The following is a 13,056-nucleotide window of genomic DNA, read 5'->3' as shown; positions in this document are numbered from 1 at the left end:
CCCTGATTTTTTAATCCCATTCTCCTACCAGCCTCAATCAGAATTAATTGCTCCTGTGTTTGTCCTGTAGCTCAAATTCCTTGAATTATAATTAAATGGCCCGAGAAAGTAATCTCAAGGGCAGGGACCATGGCTGCTTTATTTGCATTTCTCGTACCTAGAAAAGTACTAAAACATGCTAAAATGTGAAGAAATAGATCTGTTCATGTAGGCTCTAGTCTGTGCCTTATTCTTATTCTAGGACTGCTGCTGCTGCTGCTGCTGCTGCTAAGTCGCTTCAGTCGTGTCCGACTCTGTGCGACCCCATAGACGGCAGCCCACCAGGCTCCCCCATCCCTGGGATTCTCCAGGCAAGAACACCGGAGTGGGTTGCCATTTCCTTCTCCAATGCATGAAAGTGAAAAGTGAAGGTGAAGTCGCTCAGTCATGTCCGACTCCTAGCGACCCCATGGACTGCAGCCTACCACCAGGCTCCTCCATCCATGGGATTTTCCAGGCAAGAGTACTGGAGTGGGGTGCCATTGCCTTCTCTGTATTCTAGGACAAAAGCTAGTAAATGTTCAACAACTGCTCTTCGGGCTGAATTAAGTTGTAGAAGCCATTTACACTCAGGGAGGGGCTTGAAGGTGAATTGGAATTTCCACAGGCTCTTCTTTTGTTTCAGTGGAAAGCAGAGGTGAGAGCTGTTTGGATCAGCGGGGAGAACCTGTGTACCTTGGTGTCAGGAGATTTACAGGGCTGCTGCCCCCGCCTGCAGAGCATCAGTGCTGCCCGCCACTCGGGGACCAGCTTGGATGCCTCATCCCTCTTTGAAAAGGCTGTTTTTATGGGGAGTTTTCGGAGAAGGCAATGGCACCCCACTCCAGTACTCTTACCTGGAAAATCCCATGGACAGAGGGGCCTGGTAGGCTGCAGTCCATGGGATCGCTAAGTCAAAGACTGAGCGACTTCACTTTCACTTTTCACTTTCATGCATTGGAGAAGGAAATGGCAACCCACTCCAGTGTTCTTGCCTAGAGAATCCCAGGGAAGGTGGAGCTTGATGGGCTGTCGTCTTTGGGGTCGCACAGAGTCGGACACGACTGAAGCGACTTCTCTTACCTCTATCTCATGGGGAGTTTTATGCTTCTTCAAGCCTGTGGTTTGGCTGTTTATTCTTCTCAGAACCAGAAAGGGGGCTTTTTGTGCTCATGTGTTTCACCTGGGCCTGGACTCACGCAAGGGGGCTTTCCGGTGATCGAATCCTGTATTGAAAACATAGGGACTTGCCTGGTGGTTCAGTGGCTAAGACTCCATGTTCCCAATACAAGGGGCGTGGGTTTGATGCACGGTTGGGAAACTAGATCCTATATGCCACAACCAAGGTCTGGCACAACCAGATAACACACACACACACACACACTAAAGTCCCAAGCTGCCTGTGAATGGTGGTGCCGGGATCCTGTGTGGAGGGGCAGGTGTCATGATGTGTCCAACATGCAGATGAGGAAACTGAGGCTTGGAGGGGTGCCGCCTCAAGCCAAGGATGAGTGTCAAGACAGAAGCCAGGTGATGGGGCTCAGAGGTCATTTTATTCAGGGGAGGGCAGTGGGGAACGTGGTTCTATGCTCTTGCTACCAAGAGGTTAAAAGCTCATGGGAGAAAGAGGAAGATGCCCACACCCTGAGCCCGGCATGTAAATGCAAGTCGCTTTCACAAGTTGAGAGCTCTGCCAGTAGGTTGTGGCTGGGTTCCCGTCACTAAAAAACCCCAGATGGGTCCCAGCCCTGGGCCAGCCAGCCTTGGTGTGGTGCCTGCCTGCCGCCACCCCCCACCCCTGCAGTGGTGGGCCTCCTGATGTCCACACAGTGATTCCTGACACTCACAGCAGACGGTTTCCATGGACTGGGGACATCAGATTAGAGCCGTGCAGGTCTTTACTGAAGGAGCCCAAGCGCTGAGTCCAGAGAGGTCCCCAAGTGTGACCCGCACACCCAGTGGTGCTGTTGAGAAGGCTGCCTGTGCCCTGGACCTCTGAGCCTTTCAGATCTTCCCTCCCTCAGTCTCTTGCCTTGCGGGACCGCCCCCTACCTCTGTCCTTCTCTTGTGGTAGTTTATCCCCAGGACCCTGCCTTTTGAGAGTCCCTCCTAGAACAAGCTCCAGGCTCTCTGTTCTTTCCCCTATGGTGGTTTATCCCCAGGCGCTGAAAAAATGGTTAGGACAAAATTAAGGACTTCCCTGGTGGCTCAGACGGTAAAGCGTCTGTCTACAATGCAGGAGACCCACGTTCGATCCCTGGGTCGGAAAGATCCCCTGGAGAAGGAAATGGCAACCCACTCCAGGACTCTTGCCTGGAAAAATCCCATGGACGGAGGAGCCTGGTAGGCTAGAGTCCATGGGGTCGCAAAGAGTTGGACACGACTGAGCGACTTCACTGTGCTTCACTTCGAGTGATGGTTAATCACACAGCTAAGCCTGCTAATTCCCCTGGAGCCCTGGGCGCATGATACATGTTATTACAAAACATTGCAGAGGTTCAGGGTCCTTCTATGTAACATTTCATAGATGTTTTCAGTTTTCATAATTTTAATGGCTGAATACTATTCTGTTCAGTGGATGTGGGGTTGTGTGTGTGTGTGTGTGTGTGTGGTTTTCATCCCCCTGATGAAGACTTGGTGTGGAGTTAAACATGGGTTTGGGTCTCAGCCCCACCCCATGATGTGTGTGACCTTGTGCCAGCTGTTTCACTTCCCTGAGCTTCAGCTTCCTCTGAAAATTGGGGATGATAATATCTAACTCATAGAATTGTAAAAATTAAATAAAATACTGTGTATCCTAAGTGCCTGCCGTGTAGGAACTGTTCAATGTAGGTGCTACTTACTTATTTACTCAACTTTTGTTGAAAAGTGGAAGCAGTCTGGTATTTACTGACAGTGAACATCTGTGAGTATACATGTTGTAATTTTTTTTTAATTCTGTTGAGTTTTTCCTTTGGGAAAAATTCCCAAAAGTGAATATTGCTGAGGAGCAAGAAATACTAACCACTTTTTATGGTTGAGCAATATTCCATTGCATATATGTACCACATCTTCTTTATGTGTGCATATGTTAATGGATATTCAGATTGTTCCCATGTCCTGGCTATTGTGTAAATGGTGCTGCAGTGAACACTGGGGTACATTTGTCATTTTGAACTATGGTTTTCTCAAGCAGTTATACTCCAAGTTAAAAACAGAAAGAAATGTTAGCCACAGCTTCAACCAGGCAGAAATTGAAGTCCTAAACTGGATTAATATTTCTTGTCAGTTGATTGATAGCAGGGGCTATTTGGAGGTGTGGATTAAGAAGGATTCTGAGGTTAAGTCTGGACTCAGTGGGGAAAGTGCCGTGACTGGTTTGTGATGTCTGCCGTGGGTACCAGAGGAGAGAGTGGAGCTTGTTCCTGCCTTCTTTTTTTATATATATTTCTTTATCTGGCTGTGTCGGCTCTTACTTGCTGCACTTAGGGTCTTGTTGTGTCATGCAGATTTTTCATTGCAGTGCTTGGGTTTAGTTGCCCCATGGCATGCAGGATTTCAGATCCTTAGCCAGGGATTGAACTCATGTCCCCTGCAGTGCAGGGGACCACTGGACCACCAGGGAAGCCCCCAATTCCCACATTCTTACCACCCTTGATCTTGATGGAGCCTTGTCAGAAATCAGGCAGAGTGGAGTCGGGGCTCTTGTAAATATCCGTGGTCAGTGTTGGACAGTTACCTTGAGTCCACTCGGCATGCCACCACAGGCTGCTCTCTCGTCCTTTGTCCCCTCCTGAGTGAAATAGGGTTGTGTCATTCCTGACCTGTGACAATGATGCAGGTGCCTGCGTTCCCAAACAACCTGCTTGTTTTTCCCTTGTCTGTGATGACTCATGCCGGTTACAGGAACCTTTTCTTTTTTAGTAAATATACCCCACTAGAAGGACTTTTAAAACCTTGGTCTCTGAGACTCTGCAGAATAGTTGTAGGAGGGAAGGTGTAGGGGGCCCAGGAGGGGTTGGCAGTTTTGAAGCTGTGTGTTTTCTTCTGGCCCATGTTCCTTGGAGGGTGCCTTTTCTCTTAGCAAGGTGCAGGCTGCTGGGGACCACTTGCTTTTCTTCAGCACGCCAAGGTCTTTGGTTTATAATTAATCTTCGCCCACTTGGGGAAAAGATACATTATTGTGGCCAGCATGTGTCCCATCCACCCTCTGCCCCATCTCACTGCCTACACACACTGCCCCACCTCACACAGGTGGCAGGGGAGGTACCATCCCCCCATTTTTGCAAGAGTTTGGGATGGGCCTGAAGCCAGCACACAACCTTCTTTTTGAAAGTCATACTCAAATCCCAAAGTTGACATTTCTGTGCTGGTTTCTCTCACTGCTCCTTGGATTCTGGTGTCCAAGGTGGAACTTTGTCCCGTGGGCTCTGGAGGCTCAGGTGCAAACCCAAGGATGGCTGGTGGGGAAAGAGATGGCAGACCCACCATCCACACCACTTCTTTCATGGAGATGGAGACCAGGGCCTAGAGCCATTGACTGCTTCCTGCAGGGCCTTTTAGAGCCCTCCTGGTTCTTTTTTCTCTGCTCTGAGACTGTCAGAGGGACCTGTTAGTATCAGATTTTAACTTCCCAGGGCCTCAGAGAGTGTCTGGCATATATAGATGTTTAGTAGGCAGGTGTTAATTGGAAGAATGATTTGCATTAACTCTCGTTATCTTAGGATATGATGAAGGTCACCTCTTTTCCCTGGCGCCACCTTGTAGAAATGGGCATTACTGGCATCACAGGCTTAACTCACTTTTTCTCTCCAGACTTTCCCGGCACCTGTGTTCTCCGTGTAGGGTAGCAACTCATCATGGTCCTTATGTTCTGGGTAGAAGACCAGACACACTTCTGCCCCCACGGACCTCCTCTCTGTCTTCCCATGGCTAATTCTGTCCCCAGCTTTTGAGTGAGCAGCTGGACTTGCTGTCTTCCTTCTGCAAGGGCGAGGAGAGCCTGTGTCACTCTCCTGCTTATTCTGAGAAATTCCCCAGACTTCCCTTCATTAAAAAGTAAACAGTGAGGATGGAGAAGTCAGTGTGGGTGAGGGAAAGGGAACTTAGCCACACCCTATACACTTGCTGTGGAGAAGGCAATGGCACCCCACTCCAGTACTCTTGCCTGGGAAATCCCATGGACGGAGGAGCCCTGTAGGCTGCAGTCCATGGGGTCGCAAAGAGTCAGACACGACTGAGCAACTTCACTTTCACTTTTCACTTTCATGCATTGGAGAAGGAAATGGCAACCCACTCATATTCTTGCCTGGAGAATCCCAGGGACAGGGGAGCCTGGTGGGCTGCCGTCTATGGGGTCACATGACTGAAGCGACTTAGCAGCAGCAGCAGCAGCATACATTTGCTCTGAGCATTTCAGAAAACTTCTTTAGAGCTCACAGACTGCCCTAACAATCTTGAGAATGAAGAAAATCCATGATCTTGTGAAATATTACCTAACCATTCTTGAGCACTTGCTCTGTACTAGGCACACTCATCAGATCCTTACAGGATGTAGGTCCTCTTACCGTCCCCACCTGAGAGAGGAAACTGAGGGTCAGGAGGGTAAGTTTCTGGGGAGGGTCAGGCTGCTGGAAATGCACATGGGCAGCCGTCTCAGTATGTGGCCCAGGCCACTCCCAGTACATTTTAGGACCGAAGCGGGGGCTTAAACCCAGGGAGTTGGGAGCTATTTAAAACCAAGATGATTTTGGGACTTCTCCGGCAGTCCAGTGGCCAAAGCTCCACTCTCCTGATGCAGGGGAGCTGGGTTCAATCCCTGGTCGGGGAACTAGATTCCACGTACAACTAAGAGCTTGCATGACGCAGCTAAAGAACCCACATACTGCAAAGAAGATCCGAAGATCCCGACTGCTGCAACTAAGACCAGCATAGCCAAATAAATAGTATTTCAAAAGTAATAAAAGTGAGATGATTTAAAACCAAGGATGGGAAACTATAATACGCACTTTTTAGACCAGCCTTGCAAATAGATTCTTGACTGTATATAGAGCACCACTTCCTAATCCTTGTCCTTCTCTAGAGTTGCCCGCCTTGGAAGCAGACCGATGTCCATCCTCTGTCTTTGAAGCATGAGCTTAAATGCTCTTGAGAAACATCCCGGGGACAGAATGTGTCCTGAATTTGCTCAGTGTGTGTCTGCAAGCCATCTAGGAGTCCTGGTTAGCTGGATGAGGTGTCTTCCTTTGAGAAGTCCTGCCCTGGCAGAAAAGGGAGAGACCCTGTCTGCAGGCTGTCAGCCAGGGACACCGAGTTCCCAGACATGACAAAGATCTTTCTAGAACTCTAGGTCACAGTGCCCCCAGGCCAGCCCGTGTTGCTTTGAAGTCCTTGGCATGTGGCTCTGGCAGCCTGAAGGATGTGATGGCTGCTGGCGTGGGAGGGACGCGCAGCCCACCGGGTAGTATGTCGAGGCGAGAGGGCCTATCCCCGGGGCCCCAGTGTGATGCTGCTGTGTTCCCTGGGACGAATCACTCCCCCTCTCTGGGTCTCTTCCTTATTCTCTATCAAATGAGGGGGTGAATGTCAGAGTGTCAAAGGCTCTTTCAGCTCAATACTCCCTCACCCTGACTTTCTTTGGTTAACCAAGGTACACATAGAGGAGAACACATATATCTAAGGTGTACAGTTTGATGAATTTATGAATTCTAAAATTTGGAATTTTTGTACACACCTATGAAACTACCGTCCAGATCAAGACATGGATCCAGCAGCCACCCACTCCTGCCCTGGAAGGCTCTCCTCCCCCCGACCCAGATCAGCTCTGATATTTTATGATTAATGTGTCTGCTTGACTGAGCACATTATTCTTTTTTGTTTTTTTAACTTTTTATTTTATATTGAAGGGTAGCCGATTAACAATGTTGATAGTTTCAGGTGCATGGCAAAGGAACTCAGCCGTACGTATTTCATTATTTATTCTTTCAGCTGCTCTGGTCTCAGCTGCAGCTCACGAGATCTTAAGTCACAACATTCGAACTCGTAGCTGTGGCATGTGGGATCTAGTTTCCTGACCAGGGAACGAACCCAGGTCCCCTGAACTGGGAGCGTGTAGTCTTAGCCACTGGACCACCGGGGAAGTCCCTGAGCACGTCATTCCTTCAGGCTCTTTCCTGTTCTCTCTGGACCTGGACTGCCACTGGCCATGTGTGGCCGCAGAGCGTGGAAAGCCTGGCTTGTCACACTGCTGTGTGCTGAGTGCACTGGCTTTTTGAGATTAAGTATGGAGAACAAAATCACTTGTTTCGGTGTGGCTTCTAGCAAATTTACGATTCCCTATGTGTTAGCGTTGCTCTGGGCCGTGCTGTTTTCCTTTCCGCAAGGACTTGCGCCCTGCCGCTTGCAGCCTCCGTGTGGCCTGCCTCTTCTCCGGGAGGTGTTGGTGGTACCTGGAGGGTGCCAGGGACTGCGGTTGAGAGTCCAGGGTGTGCGCATGGCAGGGCCGGGGCGGGGGGGCCTGCTTTCTGTAGACGTGTTCTTTGTGGTTTTCAGTGTGGGCGAGTCCTTGCAGGCCCCTCAGGTCGTGGGCTTTGCTCCTACATTGAGGTCTGGCTGTCCACAGAATCATTTTTGCTGTTTCTGCCTGTTTTTGAAAGCTGACATTTAAGGCCACTCCCCAGAGGTGGTGGCGCCTCCCTTGCCATGTTGAATGCCCGCTCTGTGAGGACCCTGGAAGGAACGGAGGTGGAGAAATGTACAGTCATTTGGGGTTGAGTTTAGGTTGACTCAGACCTTTGGGGGACTTTTTGTGGAGTCCACACCCTGAGGGGATCTCACCTTTTTGAAGCCTCTGCCTTCCACAAACTCCACCCCAACATCCTGTGGTGGGAGAGCCCCTCCAGGCCCGCCAGGACCACCTCTATGTGGCCGGCCACTTCCTGTCTGCCCTCTGGAGGGAGGGGGTTGATTCCAATAGTAGGGACAGATGAGGCTGCTTGTCTCTGTACTTTGGTTCGAAAGAATTGGTTTTGGCAAACGTGTCAAAAAATTTTGGTTTTAAGCATGTCTCAAATTCCCAAATGTATAGGGTTTGAGTTTTATTTTTGCAGTTTGAGACGTAGATTTTTTTTAACGTAATTTTGTTCATTTACATTTATTGTTATACTGTATTTCACTGGGTCCTGCTACCCTGGCTTGCTCCTTTAGCTATGATTCGATTTCCCATATACTTGTGGTTTTAAGGGGGACGGTGCTGTGTCCACTTGCACTGTGGATTTCTTAGACCTTATCAAACCTCTTCTTAATCTAGGTTGTCTAATGGCTAACAGACACAAGCGCGAGTGTTCTTGTTTCTCTAGATAGCCATATATAGCTATCACGGGGCAGAGGAACTTTGGACTTCCTTCTGTAGGCATCTTGAGCTGTGGGGCTTCCTCCTCCGGGTTTGCTCTTCGCCCCTCCCCCTGCTGCTGGGGCTCAGGTTGAGAAACACCTTATTTTTTTCTGGGTTCCCCTTTCTGGCTCTGCCGTTCTGCTGTGTTCACTCTGTGCTGATGACTTACACAGACCCTTAGCAGCACAGCATGGCAGACTGGGAATAGAAAAGGATATTTAGTCATCTGGGCTGATTACACAATGTCTCCAAGTCCAGCCCGTGGAACTTATCTTTAAAAACAAAAAAAAAAGCTAATATACTGAAGGAGGATAACCGAGAAAATGTGTGAGGCTGCACCTGGCACCTATTAGTTGCTTGATAAACATTAACCTCCCCTTTCCTCCTTCCTGTTAGTATTCTTGGTGGCTTGGCATGTTTTGTCTTAATATTGTGCAACTTGACCTTGAGGTTGTTTCTGGTTTATTCTTTTTTGTTTCTTTCTCCCTCTTTTAAAAATCGAGGTGAAACTCACATACCATAAAATTAACCACCATTAAAGACTATACAATTCAGTGGCATTTAGTACCTCCACAGTGTTGTACAGACTACCTGTATCCAGTTCCAAAATACTTTCATCACTCCTAAAGGAGATGGTGACACTTTTAAGAAGGCCAGCTTCAGGACTTCCATCGTGGTGCAGGGGAAAGGAATCCGTCTGCGAATGCGGGGGGCGTGGGTTTGATCCCTGGTCCAGGAAGATTCCACTTGCTGTGGAGCAACTAAGTCCCTGCGCCCCAGCTACTGAGCCTGTGCGCCTAGAGCCTGTGCTCTGCAACGAGAGGAGCCACCGCAGTGAGAAGCCCGTGCCCAGCAACGAGGACCCAGTGCAGCCAAAAGTAAAATAAAAAGAAGAAGGCCAGCTTTAGAGTCAGCTGTACCTGCTAGCCATGTGACTTTGGGCAACTGTTGTTATCTCCAGCCTTTGTTTTGTCATCTTCACAATGGAAATAATATTGATTATTAATATATTACAGGATTTGTTTTTAAAGCAGCTTTATTATGATATAATTTACACGCCACAAAATTAACTCACCCTAAGTCTCCAGTTCAGTTATTTTTAGTAAATTTACAGGGTTGTGCAACTATTATTGCCATTCAATTTCCGAGCATTTCCATCTTTTTCTGCTCCAGTCTCTAGCTCCTTTTGTCTCTCTGGGTTTGCCTTTTCTAGACCTTTCATATAAACGGAATCACACAATATGTGGTCTTTCACGTCCGGCTTCTCTCACTGAGCGTAATGGTTCGTTCTTTTTTTTTTTGAGCATAATGGTTTTAAGGTTCATCCCTGTTGTAGCCTGAATCAGCACCTCACTCCTTTTTATGACTGAGTAATATTCCATTGGAGAAGGCAATGGCAACCCACTCCAGTACTCTTGCCTGGAAAATCCCATGGGCAGAGGAGCCTGGTGGGCTACAGTCTGTGGGGTCGTTAAGAGTCGGACATGACAGCGACTTCACTTTCAGTTTTCACTTTCATGCATTGGAGAAGGAAATGGCAACCCACTCCAGTACTCTTGCCTGGAGAATCCCAGGGACGGGGGAGCCTGGTGGGCTGCCGTCTCTGGGGTCGCACAGAGTCGGACACGACTGAAGCGACTTAGCGGCGGCAGCAGCAGCATTCCATCATATGGATAGACCCTATTTTGTTTACCCTTTCATGTGTTGATGGGCATTTGAGTAGTTTCCACTTTTTGACTGTTATGAATAACGTTGCCATGAATGTTTGTGATTACAAGTGTTTGTGTGGACATACGCTTTCATTTCTGTAGGGTAGCTACCTGGGAGTAGAATCGCCGAGTCATGCTAAAAGGTTTTAAGAATTAAGTTTGTTAATGTGTGGCACTGCCTGGTCACTTAGGCCCTTTGTATACAGTGGTCACCGTTTACATTATTTCCTCACGGACTCTTTTTTTTAACGTGGATGATGTTCTGGCCTTCAGACGTGTTATTCGTATATTGGTAACTTCTCCGTATTCTTACCTGTCACCATCCTGACATTTTCCTTATGGCAGTTTTATAATGCATGTATTCAAATACCTGTTGACTCTTCATGGCTTAGATCACCCGCTTCCCTCATTCAAGCCACACACATTTGCGAGCACCTCGTGTGTGCTGGGTCTTCGGGCTTTTATGGTGGGCACATGCATACCACAGCAGCTATGGCCGTTTGGCTCATCACCACAGCCCCATCTCATGGCACCGTGTTTGTTGAGTGAATGCAAGCAGTTCCTCCACCTTCATGTAACTGAGTGTGGCTGGAGAGCCCTGTACAGCCTTCACTGCACCCAGTGTCTGGGCTGATCACTCAGACCTAGGACCAGAGGCCTCACTTCACAGGAGTGTCTGAAGCGACCTTGTACCAGCTGACGACAGCCAGTCATGAGTCTCTTCCCAGCTCCACTTACAAGCCCCCGTTGGTAGTTTGTAATCAGCCAATGTGGGGAGATTTATGCCAGCCTTGGAAATGGGTGGAAGGCTACCATCCACCCCTAACCCCTTCTGTGAGAGAGCCTGGTATTAAACATTGGCCAGTAGACCAGCCTACCTTTCCAACCTCCTCTTCTGTTATTCTCCTAACAAGATGGGTTTTCAGATGAGGAAGTGGAGGCACGGAGCGTTGAAGGAACTTGCTCAAGGCCACACAGTTGGAAAACGACAGAGCCAGAATCTGAACCCAGACCTGACCCTGGCCTTTCTGCGTGCTCTCGGGATCTCTGATTTCCTGGTCTCTGGCCACGTTTTTGTTTTATCCCTCTGCAGAACCGTTCTGCCCCCAGATTTTCGTTTTGATCATTTCTTAGTATTTTAGTTGCCAAGACTTCCTGGTGTGTTGCCTGAGCAACACTCACATCCCGTCCCCTCTCTTTTAACGGGAACTCTGTGTTTTGTTTTGTTCCTGCAGAATTTCGCCAAAGAGTTTGTGATCAGTGATCGGAAGGAGCTGGAGGAAGATTTCATCAAGAATGAGCTCAAGAAGGCGGGTGGAGCCAATTACGATGCCCAGACGGAGTAACCCCCCCGCACACCCCGCCCCTTGCCAAAGTCATCTGCCTGCTCCCCAGGGGAGGGGGCCACAGCCTCAGCTACCAGCCCACCAGCCCACCAGGGAGAGGAGACGCGATGAGAGGCGACGCCCACCACCCCGTCCAAAATCCAGCTCCCCTCCCCACTTCCCTTGTGCACCTGCTGTGTCCTAGACCCTGAAGCTCATTGAACATCTTTCTTTTCTCTTTTATTCTTTCTCCCCGCCCTTCTTTCTTATTCTAAAGAAAAATCATTTTGATGCCAAGGTCACGCACATCATCAGATCAGAGGCGCCTCCTGCGGTGACCCTTTCCTGATATTTCTCTGACGCACAAGCAGCCTGTCCGGCTTCACCCACCAACCTTGTGTCGCTTCTGGCACCTGGGTCACGCTGCTATCTCGGTTCTCCTTGGCGCCTGCCTGCTTCCCGCTGAGGCAACGGCTGTGCCGGGAGCCGTGCCCTCAACAGCGGCCTTTACAAGCACACATGCATCCCGCTGGCCAGGCTCATGCTCCTGAGAGTCGCTCCAGGGTCCCCCCCCATCCCCCCCATTCCAAGTTGCCTAAGCTCCATGCCCATCCGAGATGGTGCTCGATGGAGAGAAGCGCAGGCCTGACTCAGACCAGAAGAGAAGAGAGAATATTTGCCTTAAAAGTTGCCTGGCTTTGCCATCGGTCTGAAGTGGCCCGTTCCCACCCTCTTGATGGAAATCTCACGATGTTGTGGAGTGGGGGGCAAAGGTCTAAGTCCAGATTCAACAGGAGGAGTCTTTCAGGGGTCACGTCCCGGGCTCTCCAAGTGATGAGGATGTTAGGGAGAGAGGCCCGGGGTGTGGGATGGGAACTGAGGTCCAGCCAGTCAGCAAACAGAGCAGGGGACAGAGCGTGTGCGGCGGGAGCCCCGCCCTCGAGGGACCAGAGAGTCTGTGGGTGTAATCCTCGGTGGCATCAGAGCGGCCCAAGGATTTCCTTTTTTGTCAAAGAAAGATGCGATTGGCTTGGTTGTTCATGAGCACGTTTGGTAGCGTTCTTTTTCTCTTTTCCTTGCTCATTTCGTTGGGGGAAGTCTGTGCTGCGTTGGGGTCGTCAAGAGCATCCACACTCAAAATGGTTTACAGAAATAAACAGTTTTTTTGTTTTTCAAAAAACAAGGCTGTGTGATTGGTGTTATAAAGCTTCTCTCTTTCCTGGAAAAACGAAGGCGGTTGTCTTTTCAGATTTTAATTGGCCTTCACAGAGCTATTGGGGGCTGGTTGTATTCATATTCCATACCTTGTTCGATTTTAGCAATAACCGTAAGAAGTTGGTGCTGTTTGGGATTTCTCTGGGAGTCCAGTGGTTAGGACTCTTGAATTCCTAGTGCAGGGGGCATGGGTTTGAGTCCTGGTTGGGGAACTAAGACCCCACATGCCATACATGGTGTGGCCAAAAAAAAAAAGTTGCTGTTTGCATCCCCATTTTATGGAAATCGAGGCTCAGAGAGACTCAGTGATTCACCTGTGGCCTCCCAGCTGGCAGGTGGGAGAGCTGGGATTCGAACCTGAGTCTCTGGGTGGCCCTGGTGCTGTGGCTCAGGACCGGAGCGGGGGAGGCCCAACCCC

The 13,056-nt window shown here is 49.3% G+C and overlaps 1 protein-coding gene across 1 annotated transcript in view; it reads left to right on the top strand.

The window, feature by feature from the left end:
- COTL1 (coactosin like F-actin binding protein 1) overlaps window positions 1–12,603 on the top strand; it is a 44,347-nt gene extending 31,744 nt beyond the window's left edge. Inside the window, 1 exon segment of the mRNA NM_001046593.1 lies at window positions 11,334–12,603. Coding sequence (NP_001040058.1) covers window positions 11,334–11,444 — 111 coding nt within the window. The 3' untranslated portion in view covers window positions 11,445–12,603.
- Window positions 12,604–13,056: the final 453 nt, after the last annotated feature.

This window comes from Bos taurus, chromosome 18 (assembly GCF_002263795.3).
Source record: "Bos taurus isolate L1 Dominette 01449 registration number 42190680 breed Hereford chromosome 18, ARS-UCD2.0, whole genome shotgun sequence".
Taxonomy (NCBI): Eukaryota; Metazoa; Chordata; class Mammalia; order Artiodactyla; family Bovidae; genus Bos; species Bos taurus.
The sequence above is the reverse complement of the archived record's forward strand: the minus strand, read 5'-3'. Positions and strand labels throughout refer to the sequence as shown.